General features: G+C 37.7%; 2 protein-coding genes across 3 annotated transcripts in view; both read left to right on the forward strand.

Moving 5' to 3' along the window:
• Positions 1 to 9,725, forward strand: part of LOC121420957 (ankyrin repeat and SAM domain-containing protein 1A-like) — a 61,301-nt gene extending 51,576 nt beyond the window's left edge. The window contains exons 7-12 of the mRNA XM_041615515.1: positions 336 to 902; positions 1,618 to 1,826; positions 3,007 to 3,201; positions 4,007 to 4,175; positions 4,922 to 5,154; positions 9,168 to 9,725. Of these exons, the coding sequence (XP_041471449.1) occupies positions 336 to 902; positions 1,618 to 1,826; positions 3,007 to 3,201; positions 4,007 to 4,175; positions 4,922 to 5,154; positions 9,168 to 9,209 (1,415 nt within the window). The 3' untranslated portion in view covers positions 9,210 to 9,725. The remainder of the gene's footprint in view (positions 1 to 335; positions 903 to 1,617; positions 1,827 to 3,006; positions 3,202 to 4,006; positions 4,176 to 4,921; positions 5,155 to 9,167) is intronic.
• A 5,263-nt stretch (positions 9,726 to 14,988) lies between these two features.
• LOC121420958 (ankyrin repeat and sterile alpha motif domain-containing protein 1B-like) overlaps positions 14,989 to 25,702 on the forward strand; it is a 75,165-nt gene continuing 64,451 nt past the window's right edge. For both annotated transcript variants that reach the window (XM_041615516.1, XM_041615517.1), the window contains exon 1: positions 14,989 to 15,081. The gene's annotated coding sequence lies outside the window, so the exon portion shown is untranslated. The remainder of the gene's footprint in view (positions 15,082 to 25,702) is intronic.

Raw genomic sequence — 25,702 nt, forward strand, 5'->3', positions numbered from 1 at the left:
ATAGTCTTGTCTTAATGTTTGTGAAAAATAATGTTTTGATCGAAACTTTTGCAGCTTAGATTTGAGGAAAGTGGAATGACTCCTGTCACAAGAAAAACTTGGGTTATGTTTTGTAAAGACTTATCATGGTATTAGATAAAGTTACAGCGTCTAGAACAAGTTCACCGTTAGCAAATCAATTCAAACAGTTTCAGAAGGTTTAAATTGCAAATTTGTTATAACAAGTTTCATGAAACACCCCCTGGTCTGAAAAAGCCTAGTTAAATAGGGATAAAGTGTTCAAGTCTTCTATACTGTTTTGTTAGAATTAACGATGATTACTTTTATCTCCACAGCTCACATACGAGGGGAGCCCTTACCAAAGCCAATAGAATCTTCCCCATCAACACCCATGACAGACAGCTCGGACTCTGATCCTAACAGCCCCCTTGCCTACAGCTACGTAACAAACTCCGCATCAAATCCATCCATCCGTCCCAACCCTGGCCTCGTCGCGCCCGGCTTCGAGGTCATCGACCATGCCAACATCTACGACAACGTCCCCGAGGATCGGTCGGCGCTGTACGCCCGTCACTACCAGACGCACGCGGAGCTTCGGAGCTCGTCGCCGGAGGGCGTCCTGAGGCGAGGCGCGTCCAAACTGCAGCGGTCATCTCCGCGCCGGTCATCACCTCCAGACCAGGATCTGTACATGAATGTGACTCAGATCAATCAGCAGCTCTCAAAGCTGATGCCGCCGAAGAAACCTCAAAGGAACTCTATCGGGATCTTGTTGGATCAGAACTCGAATGGCAACAGCCCCCAGATGGAGAGAAAACAGGATCAGGAGAGATCGGCCAGTCCCATGCATTTAGATGTGAGGGGGCCTCATTCAAGACAGTCTAACACCTTATCAAGTCAAGGTGAGATGCTATACATGACAAGCATTTTTGTCAAAACAGTTGTCGGTGTTATGTGTTTGATTTTTTACCCTGACAGTAATAATCAATTTTTATTGAAAATCACGTGGTCTTTTCAGATTCGACTGCCCTTATCGAAAAAACCTTGTGAAAATATATCAAATTTCCTCTAAATATTAATTTTGGTTCCGACCCACCTGCTCTTTTCATATTCAGACCTCCCAGAGTTCTCCTTGGAGTTAGCCTGCCCTCATTGAAAATAACATCAGGATTTTTTTTCAATTTTTAGTAAATACTTCCAACCTTTCTCTATAGATTCGGAATACCAACACTGAAAATAACCTTGTGAAATTTGTTTCACTTTCCCAAATCATAAATATTATTAATTTTTCATTGAAATTCACTTGTTCTCTTCCAAAACAGACCACTTGAAGTGAAAAAAAGAGAAACGTGTGAAATTGCATTTTTTCATTGCATTTATGTTAACTTGTTGCTTACTGTATTCTGCAACTGCCATAGGTCTTGTGCAGACTCTATGCGGTTTCAGTACATTTAGGTACATATTGATTTCTCTAATACTTCAGTAAATACTTATTTTCATTGAACTCCACCTGTTATCTCAGGAATCAGACCACCAACATTGATGAAAGCCTTTTAAAATTGTGTTTCTTTTTCCTCAAATGATGAATATCTAGTGATCAACCCGTTTTTTTTTCAGATTCGGACTGCCCTCCGCCGCTTCCCGACAGGAACTACTACGACCTTGATCAAGCGGGGGAATACACGCAGCTCAGACGGGATGCCGTGCCCCCAAAGCAACAACAACAACAGACGCAACACCATCCACACCCACCACAACAGCCACCACCGAAGCAACAACTCATGAAAGATCAAGATTACAGTACTGTCACCCCTCTCCAAGACTATGTAAGTGTTTGGACCACAGATTGTCACTTGGTCTACCCCGCTTGGTCTACAACCACTTTGTCAGGAATAGCCAGTTTTAATATCCAAGTAGTCAGTTAAAGTCATTTAAAGGACCTCTGCAATCAAAATAGAAACAAAAATCAATACAAATACAATTATGCTGCATATACTGTAGAGCGCTTAGAGACTTCTGACAAAGTAAGTGTTAGGCGCTATATAAGCAAGTATAATTATACAATGTATTTTTTTTAATTGAAAAATCAATAACAAGCTATTTTTGGCAGTTCTTGCACTTGCTAAGCTCCATCCTTTGATGATAAAAGGGTATGCGCTATCACATGTTTTGACTGACGCATATGATGTCAACGCCAGACAGTCCTCGCTTTTGCTGTCACAGAGATTGTACATTAAATGATCTCAGCATCTAGCATTAAATTGACTGAAATTCATAATTATGAACGACCACTGATAGACAGCCTTATGGAATTTGTCAGATTCACATTATTCGTCAAGAAAATGTTTTCTTTTTATCTTATATCATCACACAAAGTCGATAGCCTGAAAACAGTGATCACATGACTTAAGGCCACCGCACACCTTACGACCCGACCGGTCACCGACTGGCTTGCGACTGGGTGAGGGGAGATGTGACGTCACAGCGCTTGTCAGGTTCACAGTCGCAGACCGGTCAGAGACAAGTCGCAAGGAAAATCGGAAGGATTTGACATGTTGAATCCTTATGACTGGATCGCAAGCTCAATCCAACCTCCAGCCAATCAGACAGCAGACTTGCATAACGCGTATTATGATAAACAACGCGCATACGCAGTAGTAAGCGCAATTTCTCAGATGCTATGCCAAAGAGCAAAAAACGCATGCGTGAGTCGCAGATCGGATCGCAAGGTGTGCGGTGTCGGGGCTTATGACTACCTTGCGACTCATCTCCCCTCACTCAGTCGCAAGCCAGTCGGTGACCGGTTGGGTCGTAAGGTGTGCGGTGGCCTTTATTTACCAGCATTGCGTTTTTTATAGTGTAAAGATGAAAGTTGAATTCCCTAAATCAGACGATCCTCTTCAAGGAATGACTTACATCTTTAATCCTTAATTCTTATAAATTGAATTATTATTTATTTGGTAAATGTCAGACTTTTCATGGTAATAATTCCTTCATCCCTTACAGGACATCATGAACGAAGGAGTAAGTAACACCTCAACTGAAGAAACCAGTGATGACACTCATGGGAGTCTCTATGAGACGCTCTCCAACGCTCAGAGCGGGGTAGCCACGCCCGAGGTACCTTATCCGCCATACGAGATGGGCTCGAAGCCACCCCACCCCCAGGTCCAACTTCACATACATGAGCCAGATGATAATGTAAGTGAATCTGTGTAATGATAATAGTTCAATGATAAAGTGATATAGGATTTATATTGTGCACGTATCCACCTTGTTTAATACATGTAGGTGCTCAAGGCACTCCTATCTTACCACGGTTAAGCTGGTCTGGTGATTTCGGTGCTCACAGCTTTTTGAGGAATTACTTCCTGCCGGTACCCATTTACCTCACCTGGGTTGAGTGCAGCACAAATTTCTTGCTGAAGGAAATCATGTCATGGCTGGGTATCGAATCCACGTCCTTCAGATTGAAAAGACAAATCTTTTCAATCTAGACCGTGATACCCCATTAATGGTTATTGATAAGGAGCATAGGACATGCATTTTACATATCTAAGCGCTCCAAAGACTTACATCATTGTGGTGATAACTGATAAAGGTCTGCAAGCGTAGACTATACTTTGTTATTACCCGTGACCACTTGCATGGAGAAAGTTATGGCTGCTGTAAAGATGACGCAGTAGTGATTGTCGTTGTTGCATCTCAACTAATAAATGTCTGTTGTAAATACGTTTAAAGAACTGCCTACTGGACTTTTGATTTATATAACCTAAGGTACAACTAATCATAACCCCAGTCATTGGATTCTATAGGTCATTCCCACACACAGTGATTGCACATCCTCCACTCCCTGGGGAGTATTCCATTAACTGCAAGTCCCCAATATGCACTTTAGATTGGTTGAAAAATAACTGTTTAATTTTTTGAGGTGTTTTTTGTTTATATGTTATGAAGAGAATGGGTATGCTTATAATCCTATTAAATATAATTTTATTTTGTACAGAATGATCTGGATAGCACAGGTGATGGTGGCGGTCAGCTTGATGACGAAGAAGATCTTGATGCATATGAGTTCTTGTCCAATGCAGTGACCGGTCATGGTCAGCCGAAACCCAAACCAAGGATAACCCCAACCAGTTCTTCCTCATCTTCTGTGCCTTCTACCGATAGTGGTAATATTCTCTATTATTATAAATAATGATAATAGTATGGACATTTGTAATGCACGGGTAGGTCTCCATCATGACAAAATGTTCATGGCACAGCAAAGAATATGAAATAAATGGAAACCTATTAAAGAAGGGGGAGATTTACTTAAAAGCTTGCATGAATAACCAGATTCTGAGTGAAATTTTGAAGTTGGTAAGACAAACTCTGAGACTGTTCTGTAATACGAATGGTTCAATAATGGCAGCATATGCCATAAATTGACTTCTACTCCAAACACATATCGGGGCATGTTTCATAATTTGAAAGGTTGTTCCTTATGTTGTCAATGAACACATGAAAGTGAAATATCAATTTTTTTAAATGCAAATTTTTACGAATTAAATGACAAATGCTTCCTGACTGTTCAATGGATTGCCAAGCGTAGCCCAAGCACAGCGAGCAAATTTGTATAAAATTGATATAATTCCCTGTTTTCTATTTATAAATGTGCTACAAAATTACTAGAAATGGCTATAAATAGGGAGAGAAAACAGTCAGAAAACTGCAGGTTGCCAAGTGTGAACATATTGGGGGAGGGGGCTGATTTAGCTCCCTCAATATTTTTTCGTGATAATTTTGCAACACTATTATATTTTATTTTTTCACTGAGACTTCATGATCCTTTTCATCTCATCTCACGCTTATCTTGACAGAGAGGTTTTGTAACGTTTAAATTTCATTCTCTCTCTGTTGTTATATTTGTTTCCAGCCTCCGTCTCACACAGCAAGCCTAAGCCGCTCCCCCGACGGAACAAACCGGTCCCTGCCAGACGTTCCCCCGGGTCGATGAGCTCGCAGCCCAGCACGCCCTCTGAGGAACTGACCTCGTCGTCTGACCATTGGGGAGGTGCCTCGTCTGACCGTCCAACCACCCCTGACCAACCCCCACCCTCACCAAACACCGCTATGATGGGTATAAGAGCTAAACTTGGAGCATCTGAGGTGAGTCCATTTCATTTTTATCATATCAGGGACCCATTTCATGAAAATCATTATAATATCAAATTTGCAATGATAGTTAAAAGCTATTGAAATCGGCCACTCTGATTGGCTAAAAGTAAATTCATGCTGGATGTTGTGCATTTGTTATTATAAATACTCTTTGTGAAATGGGGGCCAAGTGCGCTTTTATATGAAGGGTAATTGCATAAAATAGTCAACCTTACTGTACATTGTAAGTCCGACCTCCATTTTCTCGTACTTTTGCTATGGATTTCTTAACCTGACACCAATCTGTGATTGCTCTGACAGCGGGTTTATCGTAAGTTTGGCAAGAGCAGGGGCCCGTTTCATAAAGAGTTGCAACTGTTGTAACTTTGCCATGATGGTAACTACCATGGCAACAGGGCTCAACAGCCAATCAAAATCAAGGTTACCATGGTATAATGCCATAATGGCAAAGTTACGACAATTGTAACTCTTTTAGAAACAGGCCCAAGGACTGTATGTCTGACCACTATTTATCACAAGTCTTGTGTGATAGCTTTGGTATACCCGAGACAACCTGCGCTTGACACAAAGTTAGCGCTTGTTCAGACAGATTTATTGTTACTCTGACGAGAGCGGGACTGTATGTCCAACTACCATTTATCTCAAGTCTTATGTAATCGCTTCTGTTTACCTGCAACAAACGCACATGATTCAGGTTAGCGCCCGCATTCTGACAGTTGATTTATCGTAACTTTGATGAGAGTAGGACCTTATGTACGACCTCTATCTACATCAATTCTCAATTTACTCCCCATCTTCTCGAGGCATGGATGAGAGCTTTTCATATTTTTTACATGAATTACCGAAAACAGAGACAAAGCATTTCATGAATTTCCCCATGTATGGGATCTTATGTAATGTACAAACTTGGGTAATATCTCATAAAGTACAGGGGATAATTTTCCTGGTATCGCATTGCAATTTGCCCGACATTTTTTAAAGACTGCTATGCGTAAAGTCTTTTGAATAGCATATTTTTACATAGGACTTTGCATTACTTAGTTGAGAGCTTTTCTCTTATGACATGACCAAAAATGCTATTCAAATTTGGTCGCATTTCATAAGTTGGGTATGCAAAAAGGGTGGCGTATGAACAATTTTCCACACTGTGCCATGGATAAATTGTTGCTACATCACAGCATCTTAACCAAATTTATTGAGTAATATCTCATTTTGAAGCTAGAACTATAGGCTAAATATATTACTATGAATTAGATCAATACAATATCAGGAACAAAAACTATAGCACATTAAGTTTGAAGTAACAGGGGTGGTGGAGCCGGTGGATGCGGAGCCGGTGGATGCGGTAAATGATAAAATATTAATTAAACCTAATTAACAACTTACTATAATATGTAATATGACTGTTATCCTCATATTTCTGGGTGTTTTAAAGCAGGGAACAACTAAATGTTATAAAAAATTGACAATTTTGAAAATATGCAGCAATTGAATACATGTGTATGTCAGCTCTGATCTGCAACCTAATCAATTAGTAAACCGAAGAGATTTGGTTAATTATCTAATTTGTAATCTCAATTTTTAGCACAAATGTTGTGTATCATTGCAACCCATTTCTACCCATGATGTTGTTGTTTTGCCAAGCATATAAATACAGTGACAGGTATTTTGGGGGCAAAAATGTGAAATTAAATACTGTTAATTAATTAGTATAATTAATATGCATACAATAATAGATAATTATTCGATTTTTTGTACAGATTTAATTATTGATGTTTCAAGATTATAAGTGCAATTTACTAGGGTGATCCAATGTTGCATTAACTTTTGACACCATTTTATGTGCAGCAGGTCCAATTTGAGAAAAACACATTTCAAAATTCACACTTACATTGATGTCAATGTAATAATTAGCTGTTAATTAGTCATTTTAAGGAGAAATAAAGGTAGTCGAGACTTAAAATTTTGTCATTATTTAGAGAATGGTAATAGCCATAACATGTCAAAAAATAAAATTTTTGACCATTTTTACCCTGTTCGCGAAATTGGACCACCTTATGACATGCGACCATTTGTAAAGCAAAATTATTCCCTGAAGGGATTAGTAGTTACAGCTTTTTTTTTTACCCCTTGCTGTTCAAGTGATCTGAGGCCCTTGGTTGAAACAGTTACACTAAAGAAAAAATTACTTGTAAATTTGAATTGCACGCATGTGATTGGTTGAAAATTGATTTGTGTTTGGTTGTGACTCTGTTTGAAACTAGTCCCTGATGGTGATAAGTGTGATTGTGAAATGGTGATGTTTGATGCTTGGGAGGTGAGGTGTCCATCTCATGTTGGTGAACGTATTCTTCAGATGACTCAGCTACTTTCTTGAAATGAAAACCAGTTTAGAAGATCGCTTCGCTAGCATCCTCATCACCCACCATCTGAACTGGTTTTCAGAACCACTTCGTTTAAAGCGGTCTTGGGTGCCATGGGGACGCTCTCATCGGAGTCGGGTGTTTTCGTGTGAAATTTGAAACCGCAGTGTAGACATTCTGCACATAGCGTGTACTGAGTAGCGTTCCCAACATGCACCCACTCTTGTTTCCAGAAGAACGGTTGTACCTATGCCAAGACCAGCTAACAAGGCGGAGTGCTCTTGAAAACTTCATCGGAGGTGGTTTTTCCAAACTTGTTTGGGAGACCACTTAGATTGCTTCCATGATCGCGTCGAGCGTTCCCATTGTGGCATTTGTGACCAAATCGGTGGTACAACCGAGCCAATGCGTGTACATTTGTATGTGAATTTGATTTTGCAAGCACCGATTACCATGTACTTTTTGCCATTTGATTCAACTTCCTCAATTAAAGATGTAAAGACATCTTCACTAGACCAAAGACACTCCTGTGTCACCTGTTAGGCCCACCAGCCACCAGCTCTTTTTTTTATTTCACCAATTTTCATCAATTTGCACATGTTAGCATTTAATACAATTCATTGAAATTGTCTTTATTTCCTTTGTTTGCCCTTTATAATTAGAGTTTGATGTAGCTAAATTCAGTAAAATTTAGCCCCGATAAAGATTAAGAAGCAAGTGTGATTTAAAATTATTTCAGTTGGTAACTGCTATCAAGGAAAATAGTTTAGTCCTGAACATATTTGCAAGAGATATTGCTGATATGAGTACATTTATTTCAATTCAAGTTTTCATGCCTTCTGCACAATGGGGAATGGCGATACTAATTCTAACACTCCAGGGCATGGGGCCTGCTTCACAAAACAACTTATTATGGTAACTATGGTAACAGCACTTAGCAGCCAATTAAAATCAAGGTTTCTATGCTCTACCATAATATTTAAAGTTTTATAGTGGTAAGTCTTTATGAAACAAGCCCCTGATTTGCGTGCAATCCAATTTCTTCTTAAAGGAGAAGAAAATGAGAGAAATAGATCAATGAGAGTTGGAATACAAGTTTTATTTAAAGAGATACACTTTAGAGCTCAATTGTTTACTCCCAATGCAAAATCTGTCGCATTTTCTGAGCAGCTACACAACCAGTTTGTGCATAATTGGCGAATCGGTATATTTAGTTTCAAGTGCTTTTAGTTCTTGTCTGCCAAAAAGAGACAAATATATTCATAAAAAGAACAGAAACTTGTGCACTTAGAATATAACATATGTTTTGGTTTGGTCATTGTTCAATTTTATTTCGTGTTTTGATAGTCTATTGTAGGAGTATATATTGTCACCGTTAAGTGATCTATTTCTCTCGCTCTTGCCCACACAGCATTACATTCTAGCAGAATCTCTCAATAGCTATTAATTGGTACGATGCTTTTTGCTCACAAAAGTACCCGATGCGCTGGCACCTAACTCCATGTATGTTTGTCTGTGTCTCTTTGTTCCCCTATGTCTGTCTGTCTCACCCGTTCACCTTCCCCGTGACGTCTGCAACCCTTCCTCTATCTGTCGCCCTCTCCTGTCCGTTTACCTCTGGCTATGTTACCGTGGCAACAGCCCAGCTCCGATGCTCCGGCGGAAGGGAGTACGGACGGTTAAAGTAAGATCTGATCTTTTATTTCGCTTCATCTCACGGCGCTTGCTTTCTGACACCACACCTAACCTCTCACTCTGCATCTTCCATACCAAACCTCACAGGATCTCAGATGATACTGTCCTTCCACTTCTTGCTGATATCATTTCTTTATTCTATTCGCATTTAACTAATTGATATGATATTGGTTTAAAAAGATACTATTCACCTTTTGAAAATTATGTTACTGATAACAGATTATAATAATTCAGATAGGGACATCGTACTCTATACGTACCTTACCTTACGAGATCTCAGGTGGAACTATCCTTTCACCGCTTGTTGATATCATTTTGCTATTCTTTTGGCTTTTAACTACAAATATACAGTATGATGTGCTTGTTTTTAATCAAAAGTTATCATGAAACTGTGAACTAGTAATTCATAAAAGATCATCGTTCAGGTGTAGTATCTGTATCAAACCTACACAGCAAAAATTGTGATGTTAACCGGTGTACATAGAGGACTACACCGGTTATTTTACACCGGTGTTAAATTGGTGGTGTTAGTTTTACACCTATAGGTGTTATTACAACACCTATGGTTGTTACATTTACACTCTTTGGTGTTATGTTCAATCTCTAGGGTGTTATTTTAACACCTCGGGGTGTGGTCCTCTATTAACACCAATTGGTGTCAGTTTTAACACCACAGTTTTTACAGTGTACAGGTTCTCAAGACGATACTCTTCTTACACATTTTGATCTACTTTTGACAGTAAAATAGAGTTTTGTTAGTACATTCACTTTTTTAAGATAATCATTCTTGTCCAAGTAGGGATAACTTATAGTTCCTTGCCAATCCTTACAGGATTTTAGATGATACTGTTCTCGCACATCTTAGCAATTCTGTACCTTTGACAGTAAAATATATAGCTTGGTTTAAACAGGTAGCAAGTAGGGATTATACTTCCATGCCAACATCACAGGATTTCAAATGATACTATTCTTGAAGTTCTTGACAATATCATTAATTGTGGTTCTAGAAATTTACTACATTCACATTTTTTTTTATTAAACAGCAAGTCCACCCCAACAAAAGTGGATTTTTACAGAAAAAAATCAAAATAGTATAATGCTGAAAATTTCATCAAAAATGGATTTAGAAAAGTTATGATATTCTAGAGTTTGGCTTATTTTCATGATACAAGTTATACGTGACAGGCCACTCCCAAACCAACAATTAGTCATCAAAATAAATTTTGAGATTTTCATTTTGTTTGAAAAGAGCACATCCTAAGCTTTAAAATGACTAAATAACTTCATATCAAAATTTATGAACAATAACCCACAGACGTACTTGACTGAATGCAGAAGAAATTCAACTTTAGCTTTAAGCATTAGAGGAATTACATTGAGAAATTGTTTTTGCAACATTGAGAAATTGTTTTATCAACAGTCAGTCATTTATCAATAATCAGTCATTTTGATTTATTGTATGATAATTGCAAACATATTTATCTGCAATACAGTTCTCTATTTAATTGATCTTGATATATTCATCATTTTTATTATTGATTAAGAATGATTGCAATTTGCAGTGCATTTTATCTACATGCAAATGAGAGATTATGTATTATGTTAATTGTATACAGTTTGTTCCAAGTCCATATATTTGTAGCTAAAAGAGGACATTTTCAAAATAATACATGACATTAGAAAATAAAGAAGAGAATATATCTATCAATTGTACATAAAATATAGCTTGGGATCTCAACCCTGAAATAAGCCAGTTCGTAGTTCCTTTCTGCGCATGATCAAAAGATTCTACGCATGATCAGAGAAAGGTCATTTGTACTAAAGTGACATGGTGCTTTAAAATCTAATGAGATAAGCACCAACTTTGATGTCTTGATTATTCATATATTCTTTTGAATTGTCATTTTCATTTACCTCCACTAAAAACAACAATGCTTCCATGAACGACTGGTATTTCACAGTTTGCAAAGTACATTGTGCAACATGCTAAGATATGCATTCAAAGAAGGGATGCAACAAATGCCTTCATTAAGTGTTCATTTGCGTGCTATTCTAGTCACCTGGTCTATTTGATTTCTTCATCCTGCTATGTAAGGCAAGCTTACGTAATACCTTGCTTTGAAATCTGCCTATCATGATGAAAGAAATGAAAGGTCATTTGACCAAAATTGTCCATGAAGTAACTACGAACTGGTCTATTGATTAATATCATCTGCTGCCATCTGGTGATATTATCAGTACAGTCATTACATCAACTTCATTCAAAATTGATAGACCTATTGTGTATACACCTGAATATACTAACTAAACTATTAGGTTGTAGTGCTGATTTGAACAAAATGTTTTCTTGTAATCAAGGTACTTTCTGTTAAACTATAAACCTGCGTGAAGTTACTGACATAGCACCTAGATATGTTACAGGTTCATACATGTAGTTCTAAAGAATAATTTGTGAGGACTCAACTAAGGTGGGAGAGAGGGATAAAATAAAGTAAGAGGTTTTGATGAGGTCAGAAAATAACCAGGTGATGTGGGGAAATACTGAGGGGACTTGTGCAATTTTTTATTTTTAAGACACAAAATTTTGTACTAAAGCTCATTAGATAAGTTGCAGCATGCCTATGTACTACAGTCAATGTACAGTTAGGATCCATTTTCTCTTTCAAATATAGTCTTATTAAAAGAAAGGGAGCATGACTTTGTATGATCTATAAAATGAGCATTCAATTTTCATGTGCATTATAACATTATATAACTTAATTTGATTATTATAGCAACATATTATACCTTTGTTCTGTTTCACTAATATCTCAGTTTATATATTCAGGATGCTTTTAGTATGATGGGGAAACTCATTTTCTCTCATGACTACTATTGCTACCTTGCTGCGACTACTTTAGATTCAACCCAGAGGCTTTAAAATCAGTCTGAAAAAATAATGTTTGTTGATTTTTTTTATTATTTCAATTTAAAGTGAAGGAAAAGGGAATAAATATTTCTCTTATTTGAATTTAAAGGGAAGATGAAAGGAAGCAAGTCTTATATTAGATTTTAAGTAAGTTCATTAAATTTACAATTTTGAATATGAGCAACAACGTTTTCACACATTAGGTTGGTGCATTTTTTTTTATATATATATCCATCCAATATTTCATTGCCCTCTGAAGTTCATTTATGATTCGGTAAATGTTGCTGCATTCAAGGTCTGCTTCATGCTTCAGGAGTATGATGTAATCATTGTCAGGAATTTGTATTTCAGATAAAGCCTATGAAGTATTTTGGGAAAATAATTCATTAATTTCATCGAGAAAGAATAACAAAAGTTTCAACAACATCGTTGCCCAGTTGCCATAGATAAACAATACAGAAATTACAATTTGATAATTGGTATTAGTTGGAAGAAAAAAATGCGCCATTGCTGGGTAGTATGTGTGTGATCAATTTTTTTAAACACTTAAAGGAGAATGAAACCATTGGAACAAGATAGCTTGTGTGAAAACAGAAAAATCAAAGAAACAGATCAACAAAAGTTTGAGAAAAATCGGACAAATAATGAGAAAGTTATGAGCATTTGAATATTGTGATCACTAATGCTATGGAAATAGCAAATTGGCAATGCGACAAAGATGTGTGATGTCAATGGTGAACAACTCTCCCCATTACTTTAGTATATATTTCACTATAATTGCCTCTTTTATCACATCTATCCATAAATCATGTGTTCTGTCTACATGAGGGCATGTGATGCATATTTTTTAAGAATACATCATGGATAAAGAGTTTGTATCATCATAAGAAAAAGCAAAAAGAAGACATTTTCAGGGTATTTTATAGTCCACCAAAGGGAAAGTTGTTCATCAGTGACATCACACATCCTTGTCGCATTGCCAATATGAGGATCTCCATAGCATTAGTGATTGCAATATTCAAATGCTCATAACTTTCTCACTATTTGTCCGATTTTTCTCAAACTTTCTTTATTCTTATTCTTTGATTTTTCTGTTTCTACACAAGCCTATTTGTTCCAAAGGTTTCATTCCCCTTTAAACAAATAATTAGAGGGCAAGTCTTTCCTGATATGAACTTGACCTTTAATCATAGTAATAGAAGTAGAAAAATTAGAGAAACATCATGATCAATTTTTTTTTTCAAATATCCATTTATAGATATAAGAGTTTCTGATGTGACAAATGAACAGAATCCTTTGATGTCAGATATTTAAGGTGAATACTATAAATTTCAATTTTTTAATCTAGTAGTTTAAATTGCTGTTATGTGAGCATTCTCATCAAACATATTTCATTTGCTGAAATCGAAAGAAAAATACTTTTTGCACTCATAATAAATCCTAAAAATGAACCATAAAAAAGGGGAAAACAGATATTTATTGAATGCATATTACATTGATATGGCAAAGCTGCTCATATGTGAAGTGATCAAGTGAAAAACAAACAAACTTCAAGCATCTTTAAATTTTTGATGGATTTTTGACAAACATTTATTGTATCATCTAGATATATCATCTATCTATTTTGATTTTGAATAAACTTGTTGTCAAAGTAAAATCCCCTTTCTAAAAATGTTGGAGCAGATGCACTAGATACTGTATTTATTAGCAAAATGACCATGTATCGTAAGTTGATAATTTAGCCCCCCCTCCCCTGATAAATTCAGAATTTTTATGCCCCCACAGACAAAGTCTGCGGGGGGGGGGGCATTAAGCGTCGCCCCTGTCTTTAATGGATTTAAATAAAATTTGGTGTATAGGTAGGTGACACCAAAGTACAGGTCGAGTTCGATTGCAGCAGGTCAAAGGTCACAGCTCATTATATATGCAAGTTGGTTTCTGAATAGTAATTACTTAGGGAATAATCAACAGATTAACAAAACAATTGGTGTGTGTTGGTTTCTGCACGATATTAAGTTCAATCATATTGAATGAATTTCTGTTCGCGTTACGTGAGGGCATGTGTCCTTTGGACAGGTCAAATTTCTAGTTTTTTTAAATGTCAGATATTCTGTTAAAAAGGCAAAGAGCCCAAGTAGTGTGCAAGAAGAGCCTATAAATATGAAAGGGCCACTTACATGGACTCTCTAGTCATTGGGCATTGACAGAAAAAAGGTACTCAACATATTCATTTGAATGTTTCTCAAGTTTAGGCTAATTTTTGGCTTTTATTATATTTATTGCTACTTATATATTTATATGTTGTAACCACGCTAGTCTTGTGCATCAGACTCTGCATTTTTCAGAAAAGCAGACAAGTGGGTCTGTGAATGGCTTTATACACAGACAAGTCAACTCACTTTGACAGTAGTAGTCTGTAAGCGCAAACTCAATTTTGAACATTTAACTGATAATAGCATGTCTAGTATAGAGACTAGTCACACTACACTCCAAACATCCTCTGTGTATCAAATATTGTATAGCAGTTATAGTGAATCTAGTCTCGCTATTTCAGACTCTGTCTCTTTTTGCGCATCATGCACAATGTGAAAATCTAAGGTCTGTGCCTGTAGACTAGGCAGAGAGTGCACCGTGCTATCTGTACATGTCTTTCCCTCTTTCAGCCACTCACATTTCTGGTAAAGGTATTTCCGAGCCTGTTGATGTCCCATCACTGGCATTCCACCGCGAGAGAGCGAGAGTGAGTGAACAACGAACTAACGAGCGAACGATCGAGAGAGGGAGAGGTAGTTAGATGTGAGAGGGGGCAAGCGTGCTGTGTTGCAAATGTCATTGGATACTACGACCCGGTAGCACGCGATCCTGTGGGATTTGATAGCTCTTGTTTGTTTGGACGGTACACTCACGTGTGACATTATTGGAATTATTCTACACAGTACAGTGAAGGGCTCGGTGAGTGGATTCAAAGAATTAAATTTATGGTGTTGTGATGCTACACTGTAGTATTCTCTTCATAATGTTTAATAGTTATTTCCTATTCTTGTATTAGGGATAAATGATAGTTTTGAAGTTACGGATGCCCCAAATTCAGCTGTATTACTACTTTTGTGATTGAAAAGGGAAAATAAAGTTCTCTTTTGATATTTGGATATAATGTAAATGATAAGAAATACCATACAAGTTGTGCTATGTTTTTGTGAAACAATATTTACCATCAAAGGAAACTCAGCTTGTAAGACGTTAATACAAATGTAAGCAATGTATCACATATCTTTTGTGGTTTTTGAATGCAAAAATTATGGAATTTATTTGCCAAATTGGTGATTTATTTAGCCGGACAGATTATATGCAAGAAATATAATATTTCCTAGATTTGATTTACTGTGTACTTAGTGTATCATGTATTTGTCATATTGACCTGCTACACAAGTAGGATTTGCCTGTTATATTCCAATACCTATGTACTACTTTTTTTTATCATTGAATGTTTATCTACTATTTATAGTTTATACTGTAAAATAAAATGTACATTTGATAAAAAGATGGTTAATTTATTACCATTATTTAATAAATGACATTGTACAGGTTTTCTATATCCACAATGTACATTGCAAATATTAGTGGATGACAACATTTATTCAAGTTTTATGTTTATGAAATAAACTTTACATTCCTAACAATGATTTATTTTGATAATATAATACTTGGCTGTCATTCAATATTTCAGTTTGGGCTAAAGATCAGAAGAGTCTTAGAATTATCATTATTTTATTTAAACATACATTTTAACTCTAAGTAATATTCAGAATAAGTCAGTGGTACAGATACAAAACATTGTGCCTGCCTCATGTATGATAATGATGTTGGTGTTTAGGAACTTTATGAGGAAGATGGTTATGATGATTATGACGGTGGCAGTGATTATGATGATGTACGGTGGTGATGACATGATAGTGATGGTGGTGATGATGATGAAGATGGTGATGATGGTGATGATAATTTTGATGATAGTGATGATGATGATGGTGATGATGGTGATTATGGTGATGATGGTGGTGATGGCAATGATTATAATTTTGATTATGATGGTGAGGATAATGATGATAATTTTGATGATAGTGATGATGATGAGGGTGAGGATAATGACGAAGATGATGATGATGATGTAGATAGTGATGATGGTGATGATTATGATAGTACTTCTGCTGCTGCTGCTGATGATGAACATGAGTATGGTGGTGTATTTGATCATGATGATAAATTGTTTTGTTTCCTCATTAATATCTTGAGTTAAGTCGGATTCAGGTCAGATGAGGCACCAGCGGAAATGGATTTTCTCTCTAGGGGGCAATTTCCCTTGTTTTTCCATTAAGTGTTAATCCCAACACCACATTAAAGAGTGTACTTTGGAGGTTCCCTGGGACAATTAGCATCTTAGGGGCAATTCATTCTCCATCTTGTGTACATGTTTGTTTATGCATCAGCTAAGTCATTGATTTTGTTGAATTTGAATACTGTATGTAGTAATTCCTATATCATCAATATTCTAATACTGAAGATACAGAAAGTAAGACTATGGCATAGGATTAAATCGGAAGGAACAACAACAACAACATTAACAATAACAGTAATATCAACAAACAACAACAACAACAACAACAGCAGCATAACCATGTACATGTACCCAACAAGCAACTGCATTCTGCATTACCCCATTACATGAAAGAAAACCATCACCATTGTCATTATCATCATTATTCAAGGACCACATTTAAAGAAAAGAACACCTGCCTATACCATCCTATGAAAAGAAAATTGTCACCTCAAGACCACTAGCATACGTCGTCCAGAGCAAAGAGATACCACCTGACCTCATTCCTCCTAGAATAAAGAAAAAGATAAGTAGGGGTTAGTCATTGGTAAGCCAACACCAATCAGGAGTTTGATGGAATTTGGAGAAATCTTATTCGGACACCTTCCGAACCACAAAAAGAGTGTATCGCATCTCGATTTGCTGCTGCTTTTTTTTTTGGGGGGGGATAGCTATGATGAGTCACGTTGTACACTGGGCATCATGGTGGCAGAGGTGGGATTAGATGTGCCGAAGATTTGAAATCAAATAGATTTTTATTGGCTCGTTGTTCCATTTAGACCGGTGCTTTATCGTTCTTGTTAATTTGAAAAAAATGTATTATTGCATAAAATAGTTTCAAGTATAATATTCTGAAAATGCAATTAGATTTGCTGAATAATTGTAATTGAGTAGATTATGCATTACTTGCATTTTTGATGAATACACTTTCCATTCTTTTATCCAGTCATTTCTTTTGAATTGACAACATGGAGATATTCTCCTACAACAGTGAAACCTGGATTAAAATACTACCCAAGAAAAGCAAAAAAAAAATATCAGGTGGTCTTTATGGAGAGGTTCTTGTAATGCTTGTTTTATTTAGGAATGATATTCAAAGGAAACCAAACTTGTAGTCTTTATAGACAGGTGGTCCTTCTGTTCAGATGGTCACTAACTAAAAAAGCAATTTTGACTGTAATATGTAGCCAGGAATTGTATTGCTTTTATTTTCCATCAATTAAACAATAACAATGATTTATATTTACAATAACAAATAAAAGATCAGTATTAAAAAAGATGGAGGGATTGTCCTACTCAGCATTGATAACATATCAAACGTTGTTTTACAGGAATGGAAGGGTTTTACAGGAATTGATTTAGTCAGACTTAAAGATAAATTAAAGTAGTTGCAGCAAACACTGATTTCACGAGAGTCAGTAATACCAAGCAAGCTTACAATATTATTGTCACTATTTCATTGAGGATCTTGGTACAGTTACATATACTGAACTTTGTGAAATCTTGAAATCTACGCTGAAAAATGTTCACACTGAAGATCACGAACACAGATAAACGCAAGTGGGACAGTGTAAAATAACTGCTTTGAATGTCGGCCCGACGCTAGACCCGATTCCCGTGCTTATTTGCTAATTTCGCAGCAATTACACAATTTCTTCCAGAATCCTTTGGCACATGTTTTCTATTTATACAAACAGACACTCTGGTGGTCATTTCATTGGATTCTGTACAAACTCATTTTGAAATTGTCACCACAAATGACATTTATCTTCAAAGCTATTTGAAATGCCCCCCCCCCACAGGCTCAAGTGTTTTTATTTGTATTAGATAGGTGTAAATGCCCTTTCTGTGTACAGGTGAGATGAGTCATATATCCCTTGGCATAAGGATGAGGGGGAGGAGGAGGAGGAGAATGGGATGCGATCAGTGATTCTGGGAATGATTCTCCATCTCAATCAGGTGGTCACCTGACATCTGTGCACAGCCAGAGTTTTTTTCTTAACCGGTGATGGGTGAATCATTGCTTGGTTCTTAAAAGTAGGATGATCGTGGAAAGGGGGGGGGGGGGCTTTTTGAGGTTCCAACTGTTACCTTTATGATGGTATTTCTACCGTACTGTATTTTACCCCCCCCTTAAAACAAATGAATAAAAATAGAAATAAAAGGCAGGTTGACTGCTCAATATGCGCAACTCCCTGGCCTGATCTCAAACTGGTCTCTAAGGCCACTCGAGGGAAACAGGAAAAGTGGCCACCGGAGACAGGTTGTATTTATAGACAGGTTGACGATCATATTTGATTCAATAGGAAGACAAAATTGGTGGTCACTAAAGGCAGGTTTTGACTATAGGGAGGTGGTGTGAGCATGGATCCTACTAGTACATGGAGGATCCATGCTGTGACATAGAGGCTGTTCTCACTACGTCCTAAAACTAGTTAAGTGGAAACTAGTTTAACGCGTAGTGAGAACGGTCAAAGCGGTCTTGGAAGCGATCTTCCAAACCAGTTTGGAAAACCACTTTGGGATACAGTTTTCAAGATCGCTTTGCCTCGTTAAACTGGTTTTAGCGTAAGTGAGGACACAACCGTTCTTCGGGAAGCGATCTTGAGCGCGCTACTCCACACGACAGGTGTAGAATGCCTATGCTGCGGTTTCGAATTTCGCGCGAAACGTGTCACCCCACTGAGAGGGTTTCCATAGCAACAAGAGCGCTTTACGTGAAGTGATTTTGAAAACCACTTTCGTGTTTTCAAACCGGTTTCCTGAATCGGTTTCCAGTAAACTAGTTTTAGAACTCTTAATGAGAACGGCCTCATAGGTTCACTGTATTGCACTACATGTGTATACATGTACATCTCCTACCCTCTGTGCTTTTGTTCTTAATGTAGCATACATGTACATTAGAAAATATTCTTAAGTCTTTTTGTTTTGTTAATATACCACACCTCCCCTTTCTCCCTTCCCCTCTTTCTCTCTGCTCCGCCCCTTTTGATTTTCCTTCCCTGCGTGCCATCACCCACCCTTTTGATGCCCGGCCTACATTGTCTTCTTAAACCCACCTTTTCTCTCCATCTCCATCTCTCTCTTTCTGTCTGTCTCTGGGGGGGGGGCACTTCCATTGACGAGTGGATACCATGCGCGACCATGAGGTCTCAAAAAGCACCCTAAACACGTGCATAGCTGGTCTTTGAACTTGGCATCTCTGCCTATCTTGAAAAAAACATCCTTTTTATGTTTGTTTCGGTCGCGCATGGTATCCACTCGTCAATGTAAGTGGCCCCCCCCCCCGGGTCTGTCTCTATATTATTCCCTACAGAAGCATGCCTACATGTAGATACGTTCTTCCTCTCTCTCTATACATCTGTCTCTTTTCCCCTCCTCTGCCTCTGTATATGTTCATTATATGTCTCTATGTCTCTCTCTCTCTTTCCTTCCCTTTATCTCTCATCGTTCCTCCTATTTCATTGATTATACCTTAAGTATAATTGATGAATCACTGTTATCAGACTAGATTGCGTAGCAGCGAAATAAGAAAGCCAGAAGGCAAGATGTTTAGTAGAATTTTTCATGAATGAAGAGTAATCAGATTTGTCTCAAATTTGGGCTGGAAATTTGATTCAATTTAGGGGGGAAATTTCACTTCAATTTCAGCTGCGCATCTTCCCTGCATAGGAGATATGCACGTGCAATGGTAAGTACGTGCATATGAGGATGGTTTTGACCAGATGGTGCTGGTTTCTGCTATATTTGCATGCTTTAGTCCTAATTAATGACTAAAACATGTAGTCACAGGTAGGCATAGCAATAGGCATCTTTCATATAACACCCTGCAAAATTTGTCAGAAAAATATGTAATCATGATGCCTAGCCGGAATTGATATCTGACGGCATGTTTTTGTATTGTACAAGAATATGCATACAGCAATATAGTTGAGGTGTTTTTGCAATGACAAAAAGGCGTGTACTAGAGTTTGGTGAGAACCGTGTTTCCATGGTAATAAAATGTTGATTGAAAGTATCTTTAGGTGTTGGGTCATGCAACTTATATCTACACTGTAAAAACTGCGGTGTTAAAACTGACACCAATTGGTGTTAATAGAGGACCACACCCTGAGGTGTTAAAATTACACCCTAGAGATTAAACATAACACTAAAGAGTGTAAATGTAACAACAATAGGTGTTGTAGTAACACCTATAGGTGTAAAACTAACACCACCAATTTAACACCAGTGTAAAATAACTGGTGTGGTCCTCTATGTACACCGGTTAACACCACAGTTTTTATTGTGTATAGAGAGAACGAACAATCACTTTAAAAATTAAAATGGTTTGTAAAATCACATCCTTGGTCTAATACAGACTCTTCATGTAATAGCCATGTAGAATTTAGAAATAAACCTTAAAAGACTTCGAGCCCACCCTGCACTTTCCTTGATGGCCGAGACACATCTTGTAGAACTCTTCCCTTGAATTAGTCCGTCAAACGGGGGAAAATCTCATTTATCATCCCATGCCAGCCGTGACGGGCCACACTTATTAGATATTTTGGAGTGATTACGAGCCGTTATGCATGGGGCGATCAGACGCTCTTAAAGTGATAGTTGAATGATGGCCACAATTATATTCAGAGGAAAACTTCTGAGAAGCACTGCAAATTGATGATTGGAGCTATTCCAGATTGTGGTGATATGTGAAATAACAAAATTAGAAAAACTAAAGCTTACATGTACATGTGGGACTTCAATATTTTCAAAGCCCACTCCTTCCCACCTCACTGTCACACGCTTTGTATTCGAAAGTGATATTTCCCCGATTTGAAGGTGCATATTTACATGTATTTTGATTGCTCAGAGATTATTTCTAATGGAAATCGACCATTACTTTAAAGATCTAGGCCTACATGGAGAACTCAGTTTGAAATTTTTATCCTAAACTGTGACAGAAACTGTATCAAGGTAATTGTGTGTGTGTGTGTATTTGAGTTTTGTCAGACGTGTTTCAATCAGATATGAAATATGTACGTCTGGGACCGACCTTTAACGTCACCATCCGAAAGACGTGACCAGGGCTCGAACCTCTGCATCAATTTGTAACTACCCCACATAGCTTGGATTACAGGTGCATGCCACAACGCCCAGTTTTGTGAATAGTTTTGTATATATATATGTAAATGCTCTTTGAATTTTTGTTTGCTGGAAATGAAATGGTGGTAACTTGATGCATACATGTGTCTGATGAAGCAATGCACGTAGAGTGATCTTTACTGTCATGGGACTATACTTAGCAGGGTGAGCAGAATGGTTTTGAAAGTGGGGGGGGGGGGGCTGACCATGCAAAACATCACAATCAGATGGTCATATTTAAGTTTTTGTATATATGGGATGGGAAAAAAGTGAAGCACTCTCCAGTCCCAACCCCTCCCCCTCAGTTCCGCAGCCCCTGCTCAGGACTCACAAATTATCATCCCGACCTTTCAAACTATCAGAAAACATCACATGGTTGAAGGCATTTTAAAACCAATCCTGAATTGCATGTACATTGGACCACCTTTTAAATAATATTTTCCCTTAATATCAGGAAATTTGTTTTTAATTTGCGCAATGTTTTTCAAATTTTCCACCAGAAGTTGAACATTACTTTAAATCCTCCTCCGTTCCCTAGCGATGCAGCGAAGGTTGTGTACGCTTGAGAGATGTTGTAGAATGGTGCTGTCACTTTGTATTAAGATGGGAATGAGCTGCATCTCAATGCTTAGTCAGGGACGGGAGGGGTTGCACTTTTATTCAACCTAGAAATAAAAAATGAAGAACACACTGCTTTGTGAACTAGATATTTTACATACAAGATTGTTAAAGAAGTGGGGAACCTTCCTGGATTTATGATTTTCAATAATCTAAATGTAGATTTACGGATTATTGAACAGCTAATATAATACTTCCAGAATTTCGGTCATATTTTCTTAAGAACCATGTGGAAGTGATGAACATAATAAGGCAATGAAAGTTGAAAGTGCAAATGGAACTCCCTATTACAACTATCTGTTTTGGGCATTTTATGAGAGATGCATCATGATACAGGTGTAAAATATATTAAGATAATTTATTTAAGAAATGATTTTCTGGTGCTTCTTTTCACAAACAACTGCCTAAAACCGCTACAATTGATAAAGTTTAAGATTTCAGTGAATGGGGATTTGTTAAGGCGCCTTTTAAAATTTCCAGGGCCCTTTTGAGGGCAAAATCACCCGACCCGAATCCATATAGTATATTCTGGAACTTAAAACAATTAATTATACTAGTGACTTAGCACATACACTTATGTAGCCTTGCATGTTAATTGCCAAATCATTTTTGATACCATGAGAAAACTATCTTTTTGGTATTTTATGAGAAGTAATCCAAGTTATTTAGCATACTCCTGACCTGAACCCTGACTTCCTTTCCCAGCCGCACCCTCTCTATGAGATTTGTGTATTAAGAGACAGTCTTGAGATGTGGAACAGGGTTCATCAGTCGGGTCCCAGGATGTGACCAATATCACGCCAAGTTCTGATGACTATTCCTGCCATCTACATAGATCTGTTTCCTATCAATACAAGATTAACTTGGGTCATCGTCTGCTTGGGAACCCTAAATTGATTAGTCTGCCTGCGAACCTTAAAATGGACTTGAATGATTAAAAATCTAATCTTACATATTTTGATTATTGATATGAATACCAATACATAAAGTATATGAGCATTTTCGGTATTCCTGCAAAAAATCTGTATCCTATTAGGATTAGATTAACTCGGGTCATAGTCTTCTGGGGAACCCTAAATAGATTAGTCTGCCAGGGAACTTTAAATAGATGCAAATGATTAAAAATTTAATCTTACATATATTTTGATTATTGATATGAATAAAAATATATAAGTGTATGAGCATTTTCAGTATTCCTGCCAAAAATCTGTTTCTTATCAGGATTAGATTAACTTGGATTTCTGCTTGGGAACTCTAAGAAGATTAGTCTGATGGCGAACTTTAAATTGACTTGAATGATAAATAATTTAATCTTACATATTTTGAAATGAATAAAATATACAAGTATGTCCGCAGTTCTGATACTCCTGCACGCTACATAGATCTGTTTCCTATCAATACTAGATTAACTTGGGTCATTGTCTGCTGGGGAACCCTAAATTGATTAGTCTGCTTGCAAACCTTAAGATAGACTTGAATGGTTAGAAATCTAAATGCACATTTTGATATTTATATGAATGAAAATATAAAGTGTATAAGCATTTCTGGTATTCCTGCAGTAGATATTTTTCCTATCAGGACTCAGTTAACTGATACCCCTTTCAGTAACTCGCTGGCCCGGGCCAGGCCCGGGCTAAGTCGTAAAATTTTGAGTTTATGAATGGCGCGGGCCAAAATAGCCCGCGCCAGGCCCGGGCTATTTTGGTGCTGCTTTTATCAGCACCAGGCCAGCGCCAGGCCCGCACCAGGCGCCGACCAAAGAGTTTATGAACGGATAGCAGCACCAGGCCCCGGCCAAAATTCCTCACACGGTCAAAGGTCACACAATTCTGGCCGTGCCTCCGCATCGGCGGATCGCGTGTACATCAAATTTACCGCGCGAATATTCAGCGAATACGGAGCACTTCCGCTCTGTATATGGCGTGTTCAGTTACCATGACAGTTTGCCCTTACGTGCCCGAGTTTTTGAATGGGTGATCGTAAAAGTGGCGCGGCTCTGCTATAGTTACTGAAAGCATTTTTTATCGCTTGGTGCGGACTATTTTAGCGCGGGCCTGGTACGGACCCAAAAATCATGAGTTACTGAAAGGGGTATCAGGTCCTCGTCTGCATGGGATGGGAGCCCTAAATACATGTAGATTACTCTGCTTGGGATTATAAATTTTATCTTGCATATCTCTAGTCCCCCCATATAAACGGGGACATCCCGATAGACCGCGGGTCCGATAGTCCGCGGGTTCGATAGACCGCGGGTCCGATAGTCCGCGGGTCCGATAGACCGCGGGTCCGTTAGACCGCGGGTCCGATAGACCGCGGGTCCGATAGACCGCGGGTCCGATATTCCGCAGTGCGTGTAAAATTATGATCAGATATATCATATGTCATCGAGAGGTCCAAAGGTCAAAGGATACGAGACCATGGGGTTCTATCAGGTGCGGATCCATGGGGGGGGGCGAGGGGGAACGGCCTCACCCCCCCCTTCCCCCCGTTCAAAAAAAGAGGGGGAGAGGGGAAAAGGAGAGAATAAAAAGAGAGAGGAAGATTGGAAAAGAAGATAATAGAAAAGAGAGTAAGAGGGGGAAAGGATGACAAGAAAAAGGGAGAAGAACATGGGGAAAGAAGAGAAAAAAGAGAGGACGGAAAAGGAAGAGAAGAAAAGAAAGCTAGGAGAAAGGAAAAGGAGGAAAAAGAAGAAGAAAAAAAGAGGAAGGAAGAGAATATTTAAATAGAGAGGAAGATGGGAAGAAAGATACGAAAAAGAGAGATAGAGGAAGAGGGGAAAAGAAGAGAATATAGAGAGAGAGAGAGTGAAAGGGGGAGGGAGAGAAGAAAAAAAAGACAAAAAAGGGGAAAGGAAAGAAAAAGAAAAGAGTGATAAGTAATGGGGAAAGAGAAAAAAAGAGGAAGAGGGAAAGAAAAAAAAAGAAAGGAAAAGAAGAAGAAAAAAAGGAAGAGAATAATATTAAAAAGAGAGAAAGATGGGAAGAAAGATAAAAAGGAGAGATGGAAATGAATGTCAAATGTCCCATTGGGGGATTTGAATCTCATCTTTTTAGGTTGGAATATCAAAAATTTTCAGTTTAATCGTTGAAATATGTATCGTATTGATGACTAACTTTTCGACCAGTCCATAATATTTAACATTTCTGCTCGCGCTTCGCGCTCATGGTAATTATCTAGTTACATACGCGTCCTGTTCAGGTTCTCAAACATTGCCCAGAATGTTAAATTTTCAGGACAATATACATGAAATTTAATTTTTAGCTTGCATATGGCTTATGAGATTATAACACATTTATGTTGCTTATAAAGTAAATCTAGGAAATGACTGTGAGGACATGGGCGTTTGCCCCCCCCCCAACAAAAAAGAGAGAATCAAGGCTAAGAAAAAATAGAGAGAAAAGGAAAGGGATTAGGATGAAATATACTATTATTTTCCAAATATTATGTCAAAATCTA

This window comes from Lytechinus variegatus, chromosome 9 (genome assembly GCF_018143015.1).
Source record: "Lytechinus variegatus isolate NC3 chromosome 9, Lvar_3.0, whole genome shotgun sequence".
Lineage (NCBI taxonomy): Eukaryota > Metazoa > Echinodermata > Echinoidea > Temnopleuroida > Toxopneustidae > Lytechinus > Lytechinus variegatus.